Source organism: Oncorhynchus clarkii, chromosome 13 (genome assembly GCF_045791955.1).
Source record: "Oncorhynchus clarkii lewisi isolate Uvic-CL-2024 chromosome 13, UVic_Ocla_1.0, whole genome shotgun sequence".
Lineage (NCBI taxonomy): Eukaryota > Metazoa > Chordata > Actinopteri > Salmoniformes > Salmonidae > Oncorhynchus > Oncorhynchus clarkii.
Genome location: NC_092159.1, coordinates 29,439,232 through 29,461,396, shown reverse-complemented (window position 1 = coordinate 29,461,396; position 22,165 = coordinate 29,439,232). Strand labels below are relative to the sequence as shown.

The following is a 22,165-nucleotide window of genomic DNA, read 5'->3' as shown; positions in this document are numbered from 1 at the left end:
CTTGTCAAAACAGCAGCATTTTTGGTGCTTGTGCATTTTAAAAGCTGCTTGTTTAAACAAATTAAAGTAATATGATTATTGTAGCAGATGTTTGTGTACATAGAACATTTTATGTTTAGGTTTTCAATTTATCCCAAACTGTTTCTGCATATTGGTTATTGATTTGGACACATTAAAACTGTGTTTTGACATTGGGCTATCCCACGTAAGACTATGCAACCAAATATTTCATATTTACATTTCATGTAACATTTAGTATTCATAATTATTTATACGACCAACTGACAATTTTTGGTACAATTATATTGACATTGTTTCCCTGCTTTTAGAATATCAGGGTTCATTCTCAGATGTGTCAACCCAAATGTACTAGAGCATGACATTGGGGACTGGGCCCCGATCCAACATCATACCTATCTAGTGAACCCTGAAAAAAGAGAGAAACCCCGCTCTGCAGTGAGGTGGAAAGTTACTACCGATATTGCAGGAGTTTCCTCTTGAAATCAGACATGTCCATGGTAAGGACAACTTGGTTGCTGATTTTCTCAAGGATGGGCAGTCAAAAAGATGTGTGTTTTGCGTTTAGCCAGTGTGTTACCATGGATCACAATTTATTTTGACCACATGTTTTTCCGTATTGGAGATGAGTTTTGTTTGGGCTCGTTCCAAGGGGATTGATATTGTAGTTGATTATAATGTGAAATTGAAATTGTTTTCTGTTAGTGGTCAGCAAACTTGTCCAACAAAATTATAAGATATATTTGTTGTCTTAAGGGGGAAGGAAGGTTTTACAGGCTTTGGTTTTTTCACTTATGTTTTGAGGTTGGACTTGGCCTTATAGCTTGTTAGCATGTAGGGAGAACCGATTGGTGTCAGTATGTGTTACACCTGTGCTGTCTTGTCCATCTCGTTAGTGGGAAGGTGTTTCACCTGAGCTGGTCCAGGTTCTATTTAAGAGTGTCTGGCCCAGTGCTCCAGTCATCTTGATAGATGTGGAATGTCAACACATTTAGTTGCTCCACTTTTTTGGTTTGCTTCCTGTCTTTAAGTTTGGTGTGGGTTTTTCTTTTGTTTGCCTCTTCTTGGGCAGATTTAGTGGGTCTCATGGTGGGTGTCTTTTAGAGCCTCTCCTAAAAAAACAGCTTATATTTGGGTGGGATGTTGCATCCTATTAATATTTTAATCAATGGCATTTCCTTTCAATGCTCATTAGTCTTTCAGTGGTTATTCTTGTTTTTTATCCGCTTATGTTTTTTTCCTGTGAAGCCATTGTGTTATCATGTCTGAAATGTACTGTATAAGTAAAACTTGATTTGAACATATAGCAAAATAAATGAACCCAATGACTGACCAATCAACAGACTCTTGCTAAACCAATGAATAAATATGTGCAAAAGCAACACATTTCTTGGTCCATCTTAGTATGAAAAACTGTATAAACTCATATCTTCCTCTGTCAAAATAGTGCTGGTATGTATGTTTAGTATCACTTTTCAACCAACCCAGTTCATTTGTTGATATATTGAAAACAAACTAAGTTTGTTGTGGGTTTTTCTTTTGTTTCCCTCTTCTTGGGCAGATTTAGTGGGTCTCATGGTGGGTGTCTTTTAGGTCCCAGTTGTTGTTACTAGTCAACTTCCAGTGGACACCCCCATAGTGTCATTCAGAACCCCTCCTAAAAACCCACCTGTTTAGTTGTGGTTGTTGTCAATGACTCTTGGTTAGTTCCCTCTTCTGTTTAAGTGACGTTTCTGGTTTTCTTGCTGGGAAACGTAACAACAATGTAGTAAAACAAGCTTATATTTTGGGTTGTAGCCTCCAGTTCTTGTTCATCAAAGGCATTTCCTTGAAATGTTAATTCGTCTTTCAGTTGTTATTCTTCTGTTTGCTGTGTATGTTTTTATTTGTATTTTTTCTGTGAAGTGCATTGCGTTGCATCCATGTCTGAAATGTGCTGGTTTGGTTTGAACATATTGCAAAATAAATGACCAACCAATCAACAGACTCTTGCTCCATCTTAGTATGAAAAACAGTATAAATTCAGTGCATTTGTTGAAGATGAAAAAATGTTGAAATCAACAATATGTCAAAGGATTCAACTACTGAAAACTGAAACAAACAAATGGATCAACCAGATCAATCTCACTTTTCACGCCTGTTGAAGGCGTGGTGGAGTGGTAAACACCACCCCCGGCTCTACCAGGGGTTTGAGGTGGTCTCCCACAGCTCTGCTTATGTCATGTTCTGTGGCCTTGCCATTCTATTTCTTGACTGCCCCTGCAACACAGAAAGAAACACATTTAGTCATATTATTTAAAACTCTCAAAGTAATGGATATGGAGCATCTATGGCCTCAGTTACACCTGACACCTAAATGTGACTTCTGTCATCCAATCACTCTAAGCTGCATTAGGTTCAGATCTACCAGGATGGGCCCTTGACATAGTCTGGACGCAGTCAGGCCAAACAAATATGCATCAGCAATGTAAAGAGATGGGGTAAAGTAAATTCTACACAAATTACCTTCATAATATTAAAGACCAAATGTGTGCCTGAGAGGAAATTAACTTTCATACAGCCAAAGGGGGTGAGAAATTACAATATCAGTGGCCAACTTGCACGAATGTAAATAAACATAGATGATGGAACATTTTCCCTTTTGCTTACGTGATGAACCACTAAGGGTACATACATATTTACCATCTAAACCACGTGTGACCTCTCAGCTCTCTGGCTGTAGAAGTGTTCTTCCTAACCAGTCCCTCAACAGCTCTCTGACTGAGCTCCACCCTCACTGGGTCTTCAGAGGAGAGGAAGGCTGATGAGGGATGGAAGGATGAATGGGTCAGTCAATAAAGTGTCGAGCTGCTGTCTATGCTGTCTGACAAAATCACTATTTTAGTAGTTCATTAAAGGAAATAAGGCTTTATGACTGCTGAATACCAACTATCAATCACTTAGATTGTGTATTTTCAGGGAGCGATACATTCTTGGGACTTCCCTAGCCCATTGAAGTTGACATTTAAAAGGGTTACGGTAGGGTTTAGGGTAGGGATGTCCCAAGGATCCCAGGTAGCATTGACAATTGTGCATTCTTCGGTCTCTTTTACGTAGCAGGTGTAAAATAAACAGACAAGACAAGTAGACATGCAGTGCATTATGGTCATTGTAGTTTTAAAAATAGCATCTAATTATGCCAATCTGTATGTGGGGTTGTTAGAGAAGAATGTGATTGTCAGCCCTAACAATCCATTCTAGCACCTCATCAGGTTCTGCAAAAGGCTTCATTGATGACGTGTTCCTTCTATTCCAGGGGACAGCAGAGGAACTTCATCGATTCCACTCCATCATCAATACAAGCAGTGAACATCTGAAATTCACCCTCACCTTTGATGCGCATGAAACAAGTTATCTGGACATTTTGATTAAGAGGGAGGGGTGTGGCTTTAACACAGACCTATACAGGAAGCAGACGGAGAGGAAATCCCTGTTACGCCGAGACAGCTTCCACCCTACACCCCTAAAAAAGAGCCTCCCCATTACCCAATACAGTCGCATACACGGGATTTGTAGGACACAGAGTGACTATGACAAACAAGCCGACTGTCTGGATGACAGCGGGGTTACCCAGAGGAGTGGCTGGATGAGTGTTTCAGACAGCAGGGTTACCCAGAGGAATGGCTGGATGAGTGTTTCAGACAGCGCGGTTACCCAGAGAAATGGCTGGATGAGTGTTTCAGACAGCGGGGTTACTCAGAGGAATGGCTGGATGAGTGTTTCAGACAGCGGGTTACCCAGAGGAATGGCTGGATGAGTGTTTCAGACAGTGGGGTTACCCAGTGGAATGGCTGGATGAGTGTTTCAGACAGCGGGGTTACCCAGAGGAATGGCTGGATGAGTGTTTCAGACAGCGGTGTTACCCAGAGGAATGGCTGGATGAGTGTTTCAGACAGCAGGGTTACCCAGAGGAATGTCTGGATGAGTGTTTCAGACAGCAGGGTTACCCAGAGGAATGGCTGGATGAGTGTTTCAGACAGCAGGGTTACGCAGAGGAATGGCTGGATGAGTGTTTCAGACAGCAGGGTTACCCAGAGGAATGGCTGGATGAGTGTTTCAGACAGCAGGGTTACCCAGAGGAATGTCTGGATGAGTGTTTCAGACAGCAGGGTTACCCAGAGGAATGGCTGGATGAGTGTTTCAGACAGCAGGGTTACCCAGAGGAATGTCTGGATGAGTGTTTCAGACAGCAGGGTTACCCAGAGGAATGTCTGGATGAGTGTTTCAGACAGCAGAGTTACCCAGAGGAATGGCTGGATGAGTGTTTCAGACAGCAGGGTTACCCAGAGGAATGTCTGGAGGAGTGTTTCAGACAGCAGGGTTACCCAGAGGAATGGCTGCATGACGCAAAGGATCGTTATAAAAATACAGTGGTGGAAAAAGTATCCAGCTGTCATACTTGAGTAAAGAAAACATTTAAAATGTAATTATAATTTTTGTAAATTTAAAACAAAAACATAACTGTTTGTACTCATATGTAACCAAATCGTGGCTGCAACTAAGTTACTAAGTCTTTAACCAGACTGTATTGTTACACTGGTGAGTAAAAACTCATGCTCCCTACACTTGAACTTTTTTGTCTGAAAATAAAATGTACATTTTCCTCAACTGCGTCCAGTCAGCAGATGGACGAGATGCCACTTAGGCCGCCCGTTGTGACTCTGTCAAGATGTCAGCAGAGCAAGTTTGTATGAAGGTCTGGTTATTAAATGGGTACATAGTTCAATAGTAATATCCTGTAACACCCTCTGGTGATGAACTTTGCTGCCCTGTTTCCAGTTGTCCACATGGCTGGGAGAACCTATTCAAGTAAGTAAGTAAATAGATTTTGGAAATGAAAAAAAAACAATGTAGTATTATCTAACTAGCTACAGTCCCTGCTAACTCAAATGAGCTGCTAAATGAGCTAACTAGACAACTTCACATTCTGTATAGATAGATAGCTAAGTTAATTAAATATCACCAGCTACCTGACTTCATATTAGCTAGCTATTTATTTATCACTGTAAAATACAAACTCCAAATGCATTTGTAGGTAGCTAGCTAACAGCCATGGAGGAGGGTGAAAGGATAGCAGCCCCAACTGTCAGTGAGAGAGGAGGCTATTCTGGATAGGGAAGGTACTTTTGTGTTGTTCCTGTCCCTAGAAGTGAGGACGGAGATAATAGTAACATAATATTCAGTGTGAGTTCATTTGACCATAATGAAGTCTGTTTCTTGTGAAATGCTAATTAATTACTTAAAAATCATACAATGTGATTTTCTGGAATTTTGTTTTAGATTCCGTCTCTCACAGTTGAAGTGTACCTATGATAAAAATTACAGACCTCTACATGTTTTGTAAGTAGAAAAACCTGCAAAATTGTCAGTGTATCAAATACTTGTTCTCCCCACTGTATGTAAATAAGGTATTCCTGTTTTGTCATTATGGGGTATTATGTCATTATGGTGTATGGTGTGTAGATTAATGAGGATCACAATATTATTTAATACATTTTAGAATAAGGGTGTAACATAAAAAAAATTCAAAAAAGTCCAGGGGTCTGAATACTTTCTAAATGCTCTGAATATGCTGTTGGTTTACTGTTATAATACGTTGTATGACCACCAATACTGTTCCACGATTCACAGACCTAGAAAATACATGGCCAACCTTGCTGCTAGAGATCTAGCTACTGGGTGTGCAGGCTTCTGTTCCAGCCCTGCACTAACAGTTGACATTGTGCTGATTATTTGGATTAGACACTATTCAATCATGTCTTGATTTGGAGTCAGATGGATGTCTATACCCACTGCCCATTTCCACAGGTGTTCTTCATGATAGGAAATAAAGTGGTGATTCACAGAATGAAGTGTAGTGTCTTTTTGGGTCATTGAACATAACCTGTTTGTCTGGTTTTTTGGGTTGTTACTCTAATTTAGTCTGATATTGCACAATCATTACTTAATTCTGCTACATTTTAAAATGATTTGTTTCATTTAATCTTTATTTAACTAGGCTCATGTGGTTTGTAATTTCGATACTGAAACAGGATTTGCTAATCTTCCCACATTGTTTCCATTGTTTCCATGTTGCTGAGAGGTTTTCTCCATTTGAAATTATACTGTTAGAAATAGGTAAAGCACTCACACATCTGAGAACTTGTGTGTGTCCCTCATTAGTTAATAACTTGAAAGAAAACAAAAGGCTGATTGATACTGATCAGTGTGTGGGTTTTCTTTTTCATCAGACAATTAATGAGGCTCATAATGATGCTGACCATGTTGAAGCAGACCAGTTTAGACTCATAATGAGGCTCACCATGTTGAAGGAGAGCAGATTAGACTCATAATGATGCTGACCATGTTGAAGGAGAGCAGATTAGACTCATAATGATGCTGACGATGTTGAAGGAGAGCAGATTAGACTCATAATGAGCCTCACCATGTTGACGCAGACCAGATTAGACTCATAATGATGCTGACCATGTTGAAGGAGAGCAGATTAGACTCATAATGATGCTGACCATGTTGAAGGAGACCAGATTAGACTCATAATCAGTGGTGGTGAAAGTACCCAATTGTCATACTTGAGTAAAAGTATAGATACCTTAATAGAAAGTTACCCAGTAAAATACTACTTGAGTAAAAGTCAAAGTATTTGGTTTTAAATATACTTAAGTATCAAAAGTAAAAGTATGAATAATTTAAAATTCCTTATATTAAGCAAACTAGACAGAACCTTTGTCTTGTTTTTATTTATTTACGGATAGCCAGGGGCATACTGCAACACTCAGACATCATTTACAAACGAAGCATTTGTGTTTAGTGAGTCCGTCCGAGCAGAGGCAGTAGGGACGACCAGGGATGTTCTCTGTTTAGTGAGTCCATCAGATCAGAGGCAGTGCGGATGACCAGGGATGTTCTCTGTTTAGTGAGTCTGTCAGGAAGGAGCAATGAATGGATAGTTCATTTATTTCCAAAGCTGCAATGATGGGACACACACAGTATGGATGAATGATCAGAGGTGATGGGATATAAATAGCACACCCACAGCAATTCTCCATAAATCTGCCCTATAATATACTAACAAAAAAACAATTGATATGTCATTCAAAGTTATTGTGATCGTTTAGTGGATTTAACTATTCCTACTAATTCTTAATTGACTGTAATAAATTAATACATTGTTTCCATGTGTCTCATATTCACAACATCAGAATAAACTCATCCATTTTAGTATCAAAATATATCAAATTAACCTGAAAAACTGAAGAAGTATAATACACCTAAACTAACAAAACCGGGCTGATAAACTGGCTGGTGTTCATGAGTTTATAAAACATATACATTTGTCATAAATTACCTGCATTGATGAGACACAGTGTGGATGAATGATCAGTAGTCAACAGTGTAAAAATAGCACTCCTAAAGAAGATGCATTTTCCAGTTAGATACCAAGAGGGAACTTTAGCATAAAACCCACATGGAAAACTGAGATTTGGCAAATAACATATAAAGAGAGGCTTATTTGACACCAAACCAATAACAGAAGTTACTAAAACATAAATTGCTAATGTAGGATTTAAAAGGTGGATTTTATGATGTAATGTCAACTTTATACATTTCTATCCCAGGACCACTCAATTTTCAAATTCTCCATAAATCTGCTGTGGATTACCCAGAATCCCGAAATAAATTAATACATATGTGATAATTCAAAAACACATCTGTTTGTGCTTATAGGGAACCAGATCTTCAATACAACTCAGTTACTAAGTCTTTAACCACACTGTATTGTTACACTGGTGAGTACAATCTCAGGCGTCCTACACTTTAACTTGTTATCTGAAGATGAAATATACATTTTACTCAACTGCGTTACCCACTCCAGTCAGCAGATGGCGATCTGCGACTTTAAGGTTATGCTGCTGGTGTGACGTATAATCTAGTGGACAGAACGCTTCTTTCAGCAGCAGCAACAGTTTGTCAGACACCTTGGTAGCTTGCTAGACAAAATAGCCGAACCAATAAAGCTCTTTAGACGCTTTAGTGTATATTAGCCACTGTGTTTTAAACCCATTTATGTCATCCACTTAGTTATCAGATTTAATTTCATATTTACGGTGTTGTTGTTATTATTCAGCTAGCGGGCTGGTTAAGTTAATATTAGCCTAGCTAGCTAACATCCCTGACCATGCGGTCACTAAGCTACTCTCCTTCTAAAGAAGATGAGAATATCACAGTACAATAAGAAGTAGAGGGTGAGGCTGTTACTGTGAAAGAAGAGGAAGACGCGTTCAGAGTGAAAGAAGAGGAGGATGCAGTTTATGGAGTGAAAGAGGAGGAGGGGGAGATGACTTACATCGAAAAAGGAGGAGGAAGAAGGAGGAAACTGGATATCTGGGCCCGGTTTCCCAAACGCATCTTAAGGCATCCAATGGTTCTAATGATGAATTTAGCCATAAGATGGTTTTGAGAAACCGTTCCCTGATTAACACTAGTAAGTACTGTCTTAAAAACAGAGGCACAAACTCTGCAGTTGTTGAACTAATGTTTGGTGTTAAAGCGGAAATCTGCAATTGCTACATCCATATTATGACTTTTAAATTATTTATTTATAGCCATTGATTCCTGAAGAATATAACACATTTCTCATGAGCGTGGTTCAACTGTTGTACCCCATTAGAACCCCAAATACTCCAATGTTTAGAAACAATGTAAATCAACACTGTATAGCCTCAACATGGTTAAAACTATAATATTGATATAATGGAAGGTCAGTCCTTGCATCCATAGGTCTGTCTGTAGTTACATTTCTCCAACCCCATCATCATCTTATTACCAAAACAGTGGTGGAATTACAGCTTTGTTATTGGTTGAACTGCAGATTGCAGGGTTGTTTTTTTTTAAACAGCAACAAAATGGCTGCCCAGAGACTTGGTTTGGTCAACAGCTGAGGATGGGGGTAGGAGAAGTGTAACCACCATCAAATTCATAGAGAAAGCTATTGTAGCAACCGTAACCCAACACCTAACGACTTCGTCAAGAAGTTCAGACATCTTGGCGTAACAGTTATAAGGTGTTGGCTTGACAGTCGCTGGACCCAGGTTTGAGTTCAGCTCAGGGCTACCCCCAGAATTCACTACACTATGAATACAAGGACTGGCCATCCATGATGTCATAATGATAGTTTTAACCAGGTTTCTAGGATATATTGTATATTCTAGAATTTGTCCATGATGTCATAATGATAGTTTAACCAGGTTTCTATGATATATAGTATATTCTAGAATTTGTCCGTGATGTCATAATGATAGTTTAACCAGGTTTCTAGGCTATATAGTATATTCTATAATTGCCAGTGTAGATTTCCTGTGGGGGTCAAATTATTAGAGCTGTTGATAAATCATTGTATAATATTCAGCCAAGTTGTTTCATGCCTTTACATTAAAAGGCAAAACATACCTAGATTGAATTACATTCATGAATTGGTTTGAAACCTTTGTTTTAAAACGTACTCAATGTTGGTGCCTTTGTAACAGTACTCTGCTTGCGTTGTGTACAATCAGTCATCGACATGGAACTCCAACGTGTAGCACCAGTCATGGAGATTTATTCTGATAGGAACAGCACAACATTGCACGTCATGCAATGCACGGCTCACCATCCAACTCTGCACTCACACACTGTACAAAATATATGAACCCCCCCATCAGACACAGTAAGTTGCTAGCTAGTACTGGCGGGAATTCTTTACAACAAAATGCACAACAAATATCCAAACAAGGCTGCATCTTATGTGTGATGTTCCGAAGAACATTTACAAACAAATTGATATAAATTGTACATTGAAATCATCACTTGGGAGTATAAAAATCACTTTTGACGTACAGTGCTTTGCAACCAACAACTTACCGCTGGTTTGGTGGTTGTTCACTGGGACGATTCTAACTGGAACATTCCCCCTCGTAAGCAAGCTACTGTTGGAATTATTATGAATAAATGAATAAACAATATCCCAATTTTAAATAGAATTGTAACTAAGTAAACTTATACTCTGTTTTATTATATCTGATTAACTATATGAGTTCATAAGGTGGGATTGTGTGACACGGACAAGGAGTAATTAAAATTAATGAACACCATTCCAACTAGGAAGAAACGAATGGGTTGGGGACTGTGTAAACACATAAGGTCGTTAACCTAGCGTTGAACCTACAGAAACTTAGCTCTGGGGTTTTTAGATAAGACAGTGAGTGCATTCCTAGGTTTTCTGTTAATTAGAACTGTCAGCTCAGTGGTGATCGATAATGTTGAGGGGTCAAAAGTTACCTGGGAGTGTGTTAGTAAGTTAGAATGAACTTTTCACCTCACTTTGTCCCGGTCGAGAGGAGGAGATTCTGTGCAAAATTATTCAGCTCCTTTACTTTCAGTGCAGCAAACTCTCTCCAGAAGTTCAGTGAGGATCTCTGAATGATCCAATGTTGACCTAAATGACTAATGATGATAAATACAATCCACCTGTGTGTAATCAAGTCTCCGTATAAATGCACCTGCACTGTGATAGTCTCAGAGGTCCGTTAAAAGCGCAGAGAGCATCATGAAGAACAAGGAACACACCAGGCAGGTCCGAGATACTGTTGTGAAGAAGTTTAAAGCCGGATTTGGATACAAAAAGATTTCCCAAGCTTTAAACATCCCAAGGAGCACTGTGCAAGCGACAATATTGAAATGGACGGAGTATCAGACCACTGCAAATCTACCAAGACCTGGCCTCTAAACTTTCAGCTCATACAAGGAGAAGACTGATCAGAGATGCAGCCAAGAGGCCCATGATCACTCTGGATGAACTGCAGAGATCTACAGCTGAGGTGGGAGACTCTGTCCATAGGACAACAATCAGTCGTATATTGCACAAATCTGGCCTTTATGGAAGAGTGGCAAGAAGAAAGCCATTTCTTAAAGATATCCATAAAAAGTGTCGTTTAAAGTTTGCCACAAGCCACCTGGGAGACACACCAAACATGTGGAAGAAGGTGCTCTGGTCAGATGAAACCAAAATTGAACTTTTTGGCAACAATGCAAAACGTTATGTTTGGCGTAAAAGCAACACAGCTCATCACCCTGAACACACCATCCCCACTGTCAAACATGGTGGTGGCAGAATCATGGTTTGGGCCTGCTTTTCTTCAGCAGGGACAGGGAAGATGGTTAAAATTGATGGGAAGATGGATGGAGCCAAATACAGGACCATTCTGGAAGAAAACCTGATGGAGTCTGCAAAAGACCTGAGACTGGGACGGAGATTTGTCTTCCAACAAGACAATGATCCAAAACATAAAGCAAAATCTACAATAGAATGGTTCAAAAATAAACATATCCAGGTGTTAGAATGGCCAAGTCAAAGTCCAGACCTGAATCCAATCGAGAATCTGTGGAAAGAACTGAAAACTGCTGTTCACAAATGCTCTCCATCCAACCTCACTGAGCTCGAGCTGTTTTGCAAGGAGGAATGGTAAAAAAATTCAGTCTCTCGATGTGCAAAACTGATAGAGACATACCCCAAGCGACTTACAGCTGTAATCGCAGCAAAAGGTGGCGCTACAAAGTATTAACTTAAGGGGGCTGAATAGTTTAGCACGCCCAATTTTTCAGTTTTTGAATTGTTAAAAAAGTTTGAAATATCCAATAAATGTCGTTCCACTTCATGATTGTGTCCCACTTGTTGTTGATTCTTCACAAAAAATACAGTTTTATATCTTTATGTTTGAAGACTGAAATGTGGCAAAAGGTCGCAAAGTTCAAGGGGGCCGAATACTTTCGCAAGGCACTGTACATGTTAAGTACACTCAGTGACTTTAAAACATCCAAGTAATAAAATAAACTACCATAAGAGAGTTGATCATATCTGTCACATTACCATCCTGCAACCTCTAATCATGGTCACAATGATGTAAAAACAAAACAAATAAAACATGTCAATACCATTGACCCTCTATTCATATATTAACCTTCAAGAGCTACCTTTCTGCTTATTCATAATCTCAATCAGTCTTGACACTGGTTTAAATAGCCTTCCTGCCCTTTACCTAATACGACCCCGACTACCTTCAACTGGATAAGGGTTAACAGTGTTGTGTACTGTTGCAATAGTGTGTCCGTCAACACAGTCCGTGCGTAACTGATCAGGTAAGGAATGGTCTGCGTTTGGTAGGTCAGTACAGATATCGTAAACAGACTGGTCAATTAGCTCACTCACTACACTGTTACAGTCTCGGTCAGATTCTTGAAGACTCTCTGATTGAGGCAGACCTTCCAGCTGCAGTATATCATCCACAGAATCCAAAGGTGGAATATCCTGAGCATCCAAGGATCGCACATCACCCTCCAGGCTTGTGTCACCTGTTCCTTCAGAAGACAATTCTGACACCCACACTCTGGTACTGTATTCAGCACCATCATCCACTGCAGTGTCCATGGCAGCTGAGACCACAAGGCTGTCATTCATGTCCTCAGACTCTGTTAATCCAGACGTGTCTGTTCCCTCATCAACGGCAGCATGGGGAAGAGGAAGAAAGTTGACTGGCATTATCAGGTTGCGATGTACCGTCTTCTCCCATCCAGTGGAGCTGTTCTTAAAAGTGTGACTGTCAGCATTCAATCCAGTGACAAGGTAGACAGTATCCTCCCAACGGTCAGCGAGCTTCCGCTTTCCCCGCTCCCCCTTTTTAGCCAGCAATACTCGATCCCTAATCTCCACTGGTGCTCCTCTGACTCTTCTGTCATAAAGGTCAGCATGCCTCTTCAACTGCTTCACTGCAGATGCCTGTGCTGCATTCATGGCTTCTTTCAGATATCTCCTCAAAGACTGAACAAACTGGTCATAGTCGACAACTTCTGGGTTCTCTATGACAGAGCCAAAGACTATGTCAACAGGCAGTATTGGCGTCCTCCCAAACATTAGCAGGAAAGGGGCAAAGCCTGTGGTCTCTTGGATTGTACAATTGTCCTCAAACGTGAGGGACTTCAGCGCCTGAGGCCATCTGTGCTTTGCTCTCGTTGGCAGGGCCCGGATCATGTTTCCCAAAGTCCTATTCATCCTTTCACAGGACCCATTCCCCATCGGATGGTACGGAGTGGTGTGAGACTTCTGAACGCCTGCAACACTCAACAGTTCGGTTATTAAAGCGCTCTCAAAGTTGGCTCCCTGGTCTGAGTGTATACGGTGAGGCATCCCGTAGACACAGAAATAGTTGTTCCACAACTGATGAGCTACTGATTTAGCAGACTGGTTCGGACACAAGAAGGCATGAGCCAATTTGGTAAAGTGGTCAGTAACAACGAGCACATCCAAGGACTTGTTTGAAGAATCTTCTGCTAACCAGAAGTCTATGCACACTAGTTCAAGAGGCTCAGTTGTTATTATGCTCTCAAGAGGAGCTCTTGCTTCCGGATCAGGAGTCTTGCTCACTGCGCATCTCCTGCAGCACTTCACATAAGCTTTTACCTCCCTCTCCAGTCCATGCCAGAAGAACCTCTGTCTTGTCAGGTAGACTGTTCTCTGTTGGCCCTGGTGGCCAGCTTCATCATGGACACCCTTCAACACCATTGCTTTCATGGAGGCTGGAACCACATACAGATACATTTTCCTCTTTGTAACCACATTCTTTGAAACACGATACAGTACACCCATCTTCATGGTCAACTTGTCCCAACTTCTGAGAAGACACAACACCTCAACACTCTCATGGGCACGCTCTCTCCGGGATGGTCTTCTCCCCCTCTCCACAAAGAAGATGACTCTGCTGATCATGTTGTCATCACGCTGCTTACTCATCAGTAGGTCGTGTGGCAGAACATCGACATCAGTCTGCTCTGATGGCATAACAGCATGTGGAAGCTGTGGCAACAGCAGTGAATGTGAGCCCACTTCACCCACCCAGCACCTGTGTGAATGAAGAACAGCTGCAACTTCATGTCTTGATAAAGCACCAGATTGGGGGTCAACAGTAGCCGGACAGCTAATGACCACTTTGTTGGAGTCAGAGGCTTTGTCAAAGGGGTGGCTGGACCAGCGAAACACATCTTGCACTCTGTCTGTGCGCACAGCGTCGGCTTCAGCTAGTAAGATCTTGTACGGGACCCTTGTCAGGCGATGGAGTGCACTGGGTCGTACGAAGGGCTCTCTGCTCAAAGCATCTGCAACAACATTCATTTTTCCAGGGATGTACTTCATGATAAACTTGTACGGTGCCAGCTTGGCGAACCATCTCTGTTCACAAGCATCAAGCTTTGCTTTGGTCAGAATGTATGTCAAGGGATTATTATCCGTCCATACCGTGAACTGCTGTCCCTGTAACCAGTGGTGGAACTTGTCACAGATAGCCCATTTCATGGCAAAGAACTCGAGCCTGTGCGCAGGATACCTCGACTGTGCGAGACTTGCTCGCGAAGGCTATAGGTCTCGCTGTAGCTCCCGGTTCCTGCACCTGAGACAGCACAGCACCTAAGCCATTGCTGGATACATCCACCGAGAGTAGTAAGGGTTTTTCGAAGTTGGGGTGGGCCAACAAAACCTGGTCCAGTAAGGCTTGCTTTAGCTGGAATAAGGCCTGTCTGCATTCTGTTGTCCAGTCGGCAGCCGTCAACTTCCTGACAGGTGAGCTTCGCTTCTTTTTCCAGCATGGAGCCTTGTGTCCAGTAGTCAATCCAAAGAGAGGCTTTGCAATGGTCGAGCAACCTTCAATGAACTGTTGATAATACACCACCATCCCAAGGAATGACCTCAATTTCTTCTGAGATGGAATGTCAGTGCCATCTTTCATCAGATCAGCTTCTGTTACTCCTGTAATGGCCCTCACCTTCTCATGATCTGTAGCTACACCATCCGCACTAATGATATGCCCCAGAAACTTCACAGACCTCTGCAGAAAGTTACACTTTTTTGGCGCCAACTTCAGGTTGTGAGCCTTGAGACGCTCAAAACCATTTCCAGGCGCTGTATAGCCAGATCTACAGTGGGCGCATAGACCAAGACATCTTCAAGGTAACACAGCAGGCTAAGAAAGTTCTGATCCCCAAAGATGTTTAGCATCATCCTCATAAAGGTTGCAGGACTATTACGTAACCCCTGTGGCATACGATTGTATTCGTACAATCCAAATGGCGACGTAAAAGCTGTGAATCTCCGGTCATCCTCATGCACTTCCACATTTTAGTAGCCAGAGGTAAGGTCCATTGTCGAGAAAAAGGCATTTCCACCTAACGCAGCCAGCGCATCAGCCTGGTGAGGGAGTGGGTGGGCGTCTTTGATGGTGCGAGCATTGAACAAACTAAAATCAGTACAGAGTCTCAGATCTCCAGACTTCTTCCATACAAGGACAAGGGGAGAGGCGAACTCACTACTAGACTTCCTTATGCTATCACGTTCTTCCATCTCATTCAATGCTTGTTTGAGCTTCTCATAATGATTTGGTGAAAGGCGTCGGTAGGGCATCCGAAAGGGTTTCTCATCACTCAGTTGAATGCGGTGAAGACATCCGGAAGCTTTTCCACAATCCAACTTGTGCCTGGAAAAAATAGACTGGTACTCAGCTATGAGCTGGGTGAGTTTCTTCTTACCAGCAGGAGACGCTTGACAGGAGGAGACATCAATATCAGTAAAACCTAAGTCACGTAAGACCTCAGGATCGCTTGAACTGTCAGGTCCATCAGTATCGTGAAGTTGGCTGGAACCGTCATCAGTCAGTGTCAAGTCATCTTGGCAGTCAGTGAGTATATCAGCCGTTCTCTGCACTTGCTGCTGTAAAGCTGCTGATAAATCATCATTCACACAGGAACAGTCAGTCTTCTAGAGCCATGCAAGGAAAGACATTGGCTAGAGTGGCGTTTCGTCTCAATGTCACTGTCTTCTGAGAAGGGTTTATCACTCTAACAGGGAGCCACCCATCCCCCCACAATAGAGCTACTGTCCTCCCTACCAGTATTGACCTTGGTGTTGACCTTGAACTGCTGGGCTCAATGACAACAGCACTGCCAGCTGATAGATTCTGAGTGTTTCGTAGTCTGCCCCAGACTAAGTGCTCCTGCATAAGCTCTAGAGTCACAGCCCCTTTTAGTCTCACAGTTCCAACTTTGTCAGGTACTTCACTGTCTCTCCATCTCTCCACATTAGCCATCATATCGATTAGCTTGCTCTCCTCACCCACGTCACACACAGGAGTATAAACCCTCTTCCAGAGATCTCCATCCGTCTTCAGGTGGCGAATCAAGTGCTTTAGGAGATTGCTGCCCAAGATGAGGTCATCACTCTGGCCTTCAACCACCAGTGTAGGCACAGCAACTCTACATCCGTACACCTCCATCTCCAGCTCACATACTCCCAAAGACCTCGTCTTCAACCCACCACAACCAACCAAGACTACCTCTGTAGGACTCAATGATGGACTTTTCAACACTCCTGCATGCAACAGTTCAGGTAAGACCCTAGAGCTCAAGGTACAAGCCATGGATCCACTGTCAAGCATAGCTCTCACTTCTACTTCTCCTCCTATTAACACCTTGGCATTGAATAAATCATCATACGGGGAAAGTCTCTGTGTGTTCTGCATTATGATACTCTTCTCAGTCTCCATTTCGTCACAAACACTTTTATATACAGACTCCAAATCAACAGCTCTCACTGATGGGGACTCTACAAAAGGCCCAACACTCTCCCCTTCTACATGCAGGCCTACTAGTTTTCCGGGAGCTGAGCAGTGATTACTGTAGGGACTCCACCAGCTGTGTTCAGAGCTGCGGCCTTGGGGCACTGAGAGCGTGCGTGGCCAGCTACATGACAAAGAAAGCAGAGGTGATTGGCCCTGCAGTGAAAGTAAGTATCATGTCCAGCATCCCCGCACACGTTATATGGCCCATTAGACTTCACTTTGCTCCTATTCCCTTTTTGGAACTTATGGTCAGACTGTTGTGGCCTCTGCTCCAGCACATGCTCTAGCATTGCTCAGCTGAGCCCTGAATAGTCTGGGCTGGGTAAGGCAACGTATTGGGTACTTTCATGTGGGGCCTCACAGCAGGCATGGTGATCGGCATGACAGCACCAACTTCCTGCTTCATTGTTGCGATGGCTGGGGTCACCTTAGATAAGTGAGAGTACCTCTGCTCCCTCCTGTATTCATCCAACCTCTCATGAACATCTGCAGCGGTCCACTACTGTAATGGCTTGCACTTAAAGATAAGGGACAGTTCAGCGTTAGGGCAATGTCTGATGAACATGACTGTGAGCTCACGAGATGGGTCTTCAACACTTTTTTTCTGTCTCTTTAGACAATCTTCAGCAACCTCCATAGCCCTGTTCCGTCTGAGACAATATTCAAATGGTTGTTCATCAGTCAGAGGTAATGTGGCATAAAAGTCAGCAAGGGGCATGCTTGAAAAAACAGTGTCACTAAAATCTTGTTTCAGTATGTCAAAGATGGGACTCGGGCCTTTAGATAAATCAATGGAGGGATTGCTGCGTATGCCAACATGAACAACATCGTGGCCAATAAGATGCCAGCCAATAAGATGCCATGTTGAGTACCTGAAGGCAAGACAAAACTCAAACCAAAAACCCATTGGCTTAACAATAAAGTGGCAAGGGGAATCAACAATATAACCCTGTTACACCTTGACGGATTTGTAAATAATGGTTTGTCATGAAACACCATTTTTTTTTATTGAAATGTAACCTTTATTTTACTAGGCAAGTCAGTTAAGAACAAATTCTTATTTACAATGACTGCCTACCCTGGACGACGCTAGGCCAATTGTGCGCCACCCTATGGGACTCCCAACCACGGCCGGTTGTGATACAGCCTGGATTTGATCCAGGTGTCTGTAGTGGCGCCTCAAGTGCTGAGATGCAGTGTCCTCTACGCCACCTGGGAGCCCCAAAATCATGTTCTAGTGCTGTCCCCAACTAAAATACATCTTGGTCAACAAAGAGTCATCTGTTCTTTCTACCAATCGCCCCATGTGTTTTAAAAAAAATCAAATATACGTACTGAACTTATAGCAGTGATCAATGTGGGAAGAGTTTTACGACATCTAGCTCTCTGACTATACACCAGAGAACACACACAGGAGAGAAATCTTATAGCTGTGATCAATGTGGGATGAGATACTCTGATAAAAGATCTCTGATCAAACATCAGAAAATACACGAAGGAGTTGTTTCATGATATCAATGAAATAATGTCACAATGTAGAATTTATTAACATTTTAGTAGGAGTATTTAATGGTGTCACAATGTAGAATGTTTTAACATTGTAGTAGGAGTATTTTAATGATGTCACAATGTAGAATGTTTTAACATTGTAGTATGAGTATTTTAGTGATGTTCTACCTTATTGTTTGCCCTGTTCAATTGATTGCAGCATGATATGGATATTAGCCTCAGGGGAAAATCCAGGCTCTGAATTGAAAGAGTTTTATTTAGCAAAAAGTGACTAACAAAAAAAGAGCTGTGCTACACTTACTGTGTTGGTGACCCACTTTAATCAAAATGCAGGACTTCAAAATGTAGCTAGCTGTTTTCTACAAGTTGAAAAAGCTGCTTGTTTAAAAAAATACATGTAATATGATAATTGTTGCAGATGTTTGTGTATATACACACATGAAAGCACTATAATAAATTGGACTATAATCAATTTTATTAACAATCTGACATCACTCCAGTATTTCTTTACAACATTCAAGTGCTAATTGTCTTTATTCCACTACTGAAGAAGCATGTCTCAAATCACCTACTCATATTTCAAACAGTCAGCCTGACAAAAGACATGTTTTATTATTCCATGCCTCACCATTAAGTGAAGTATTGCCAATACATATTAACAAAGGGGTGTACATTTGGTTTTGATTTCCATATTTACAATTTGTAACATTTAGTAATCATAATTATTTATGCAACCAGCTGACCATTTTTGCGTACAATTATATTGACGTTGTTGCCCTGCTTTTAGATATAATTATATTGGTGTTGTTACCCTTCTTTTGGAATATCAGGATTCATTCTCAGATGTGACAACCCAAATGCATGACATTGGGGACATGGCCCCGATCCAACAGCATGCCTATCGAGTGAACCCTGAAAAGAGAGAGTTGCTCCGCAGTGAGGTGGAAAGTTACGACGGATATTGCAGTTGTTGGTTGCTGATTGTCTCAAGGGTGGGCAGTCAGCAAGTTCTGCGTTTAGCCAGTGCTTTGCCAGGGATCACAATTTATTTTGTTCCAAGTGGACGAGAGTTCTAGAAGCTTGTGGGGGAAAAATATAAAAAAATTGAAGTTTTCTGTTGGTGGTGAGCAAACTTGTCCAACAGAAATATGGGATATATTTTTCTTAAGGGGGAAGTTGTTACAGGCTTTGGTTTTTCCATTTATGTTGTGAGGTTGGACTTTATCACGTATAGCTTGTTAGCGCGTAGGACGCACTGATTGGTGTCACCTCCTTAGTCAGTATGTGTTACACCTGTGCTGGCTTGTCCATCTCGTTAGTGGGAAGGTGTTTCACCTGTGCTGGTCCAGGTTCTATTTAAGAGTGTCTGGCCCAGTGCTCCAGTTGTCTTGATAGATGTGGAGAGTCAACACCTTTAGTTGTTCCATGTTTTTGGTTTGCTTCCTGTCTTTAAGTTTGTTGCAGGTTTTTCTTTTGTTTGCCTCTTCTTGGTCAGATTTAGTGGGTCTCATGGTGGGTGTCTTTTAGGTCCCAGTTGTTACCAGTCAATTTTTAATCGTAGTGTCTTTCAGAGCCCCTCCTAAAAAAAAGTTATGTTTTGGGTGGGTGTAGCATCATATTTTTTATATTTTAATCAATGGCATTTCCTTTGCAATGCTCATTAGTCTTTCAGTTTTTTTTATCCTCAATATTTCTGTTTATTTTCATTGTTTTTTTTTCCTGTGAAGCCATTGCGTTGCATCCATGTCTGAAATGTGCTGTATAAATAAATCTGGATTTGATTTGAACATATTGTAAAACAAATTAACCCAATGACTGACCAGTCAACAGACTCTTGGTCCATCTTAGTATGAAAATCCGTATCAATCCCACTTTCCCAGCCTGCTGAAGGCGTGGTGGAGTGGTAAACACCACCCCTGGCTCTACCAGGGGCTTGAGGTGGTCTCCCACAGCTCTGCTTATGTCATGTTCTATGGCCTTGCTGTTCCATTTCTTGACTGCCCCTGCAACACGGAAACACATTTAGTCATATTATATAAAACACTCAAAGTAATGGATATGGAGCATCTATGACCTCAGTTACACCTGGCACCTAAATGGGACTTCCGTCATCTGATCACTCAGATTCAGATCTACCAGGATGAGCCTTTGACATAGTCTGGACACAGACAGGCCACTGAAAATGCATAAGTAATGTAAAGAGACGGGGTGTTTCTAACTAAATGCTTGTGTTTCTAGCTCCAACAGTGCAGTAATATCTAACTAAATGCTTGTGTTTCTAGCTCCAACAGTGCAGTAATATCAAACTAAATGCTTGTGTTTCTAGCTCCAACAGTGCAGTAATATCTAACTAAATGCTTGTGTTTCTAGCTCCAACAGTGCAATAACATCAAACTAAATGCTTGTGTTCATAGCTCCAACAATGCAGTAATATCAAACTAAATGCTTGTGTTTCTAGCTCCAACAGTGCAGTAATATCTAACTAAATGCTTGTGTTTCTAGCTCCAACAGTGCAGTAATATCTAACAATTTCACAACAAATACCTAATACACACAAATCTAAGTAAAGGAATAAGAATATACACATCCTAGATCTGAATGAATGAAATATTCTTATTAAATACTTTTTTTCTTCACATAGTTGAATGTGCTGACAACAAAATCACACAAAAAGTATCAATGGAAATCAAATTTATCAACCCATGGAGGTCTGGATTTGGAGTCACACTCAAAATTAAAGTGGAAAACCACACTATAGGCTGATCCAACTTTGATGTAATGTCCTTAAAACAAGTCAAAATTAGGCTCAGTAGTGTGTGTGGCCTCCACATGCCTGTATGACCTCCCTACAACGCCTGGGCATGCTCCTGATGAGGTGGCAGATGGTCCCCCAAAGAAATGCCACCCCACACCATGACTGACCCACCGCCAAACCGGTCATGCTGGAGGATGTTGCAGGCAGCAGAACGTTCTCCACGGCGTCTCCAGACTTTCACGTCTGTCACGTGCTCAGTGTGAACCTGCTTTCATCTGTGAAGAGCACAGGGCGCCAGTGGCAAATTTGCCAATCTTGGTGTTCTCTGGCAAATGAAAAACGTCCTGCACGGTGTTGGGCTGTAAGCACAACCCCCACCTGTGGACGTCGGGCCCTCATACCACCCTGATGGAGTCTGTTTCTGACCGTTTGAGCAGACACATGCACATTTGTGGCCTGCTGGAGGTCATTTTGCAGGGCTCTGGCAGTGTTCCTCCTGCTCCTCCTTGCACAAAGGCGGAGGTAGCGGTCCTGCTGCTGGGTTGTTGCCCTCCTACGGCCTCCTCCACGTCTCCTGATGTACTGGCCTGTCTCCTTGTAGCGCCTCCATGCTCTGGACACTACCCTGACAGACACAGCAAACCTTCTTGCCACAGCTCGCATTGATGTGCCATCCTGGATGACTCCATCTCATGCTACCACTAGAGTGAAAGCACCGCCAGCATTCAAAAGTGACCAAAACATCAGCCAGGAAGCATAGGAACTGAGAAGTGGTCTGTGGTCCCCACCTGCAGAACCACTCCTTTATTGGGGGTGTCTTGCTAATTGCCTATAATTTCCACCTGTTGTCTATTCCATTTGCACAACAGCATGTGAAATGTATTGTCAATCAGTGTTGCTTCCTAAGTGGACAGTTTGATTTCACAGAAGTGTGATTGACTTGGAGTTACATTGTTTTGTTTAAGTGTTCCCTTTATTTTTTTGATCAGTGTATAAATATATGGACGAGCGATGTCAGAGCGGCATAGACAGATACAGTAGAATAGGATAGAATACGGTATATACATATGAGATGAGTAATACATAGACTAAGATACAGTAGAATAGGATAGAATACATATATACATATGAGATGAGTAATGAGTATGTAAAC

At 41.8% G+C, this 22,165-nt stretch overlaps 1 protein-coding gene across 1 annotated transcript in view; it reads left to right on the top strand.

Annotated features, from left to right (window-relative positions):
- Positions 1-18,260, top strand: part of LOC139423539 (zinc finger protein ZFP2-like) — a 93,663-nt gene extending 75,403 nt beyond the window's left edge. Inside the window, exon 7 of the mRNA XM_071175136.1 lies at positions 18,097-18,260. Within this exon, the coding sequence (XP_071031237.1) occupies positions 18,097-18,260 (164 nt within the window). The remainder of the gene's footprint in view (positions 1-18,096) is intronic.
- The last annotated feature ends 3,905 nt before the right edge of the window (positions 18,261-22,165 follow it).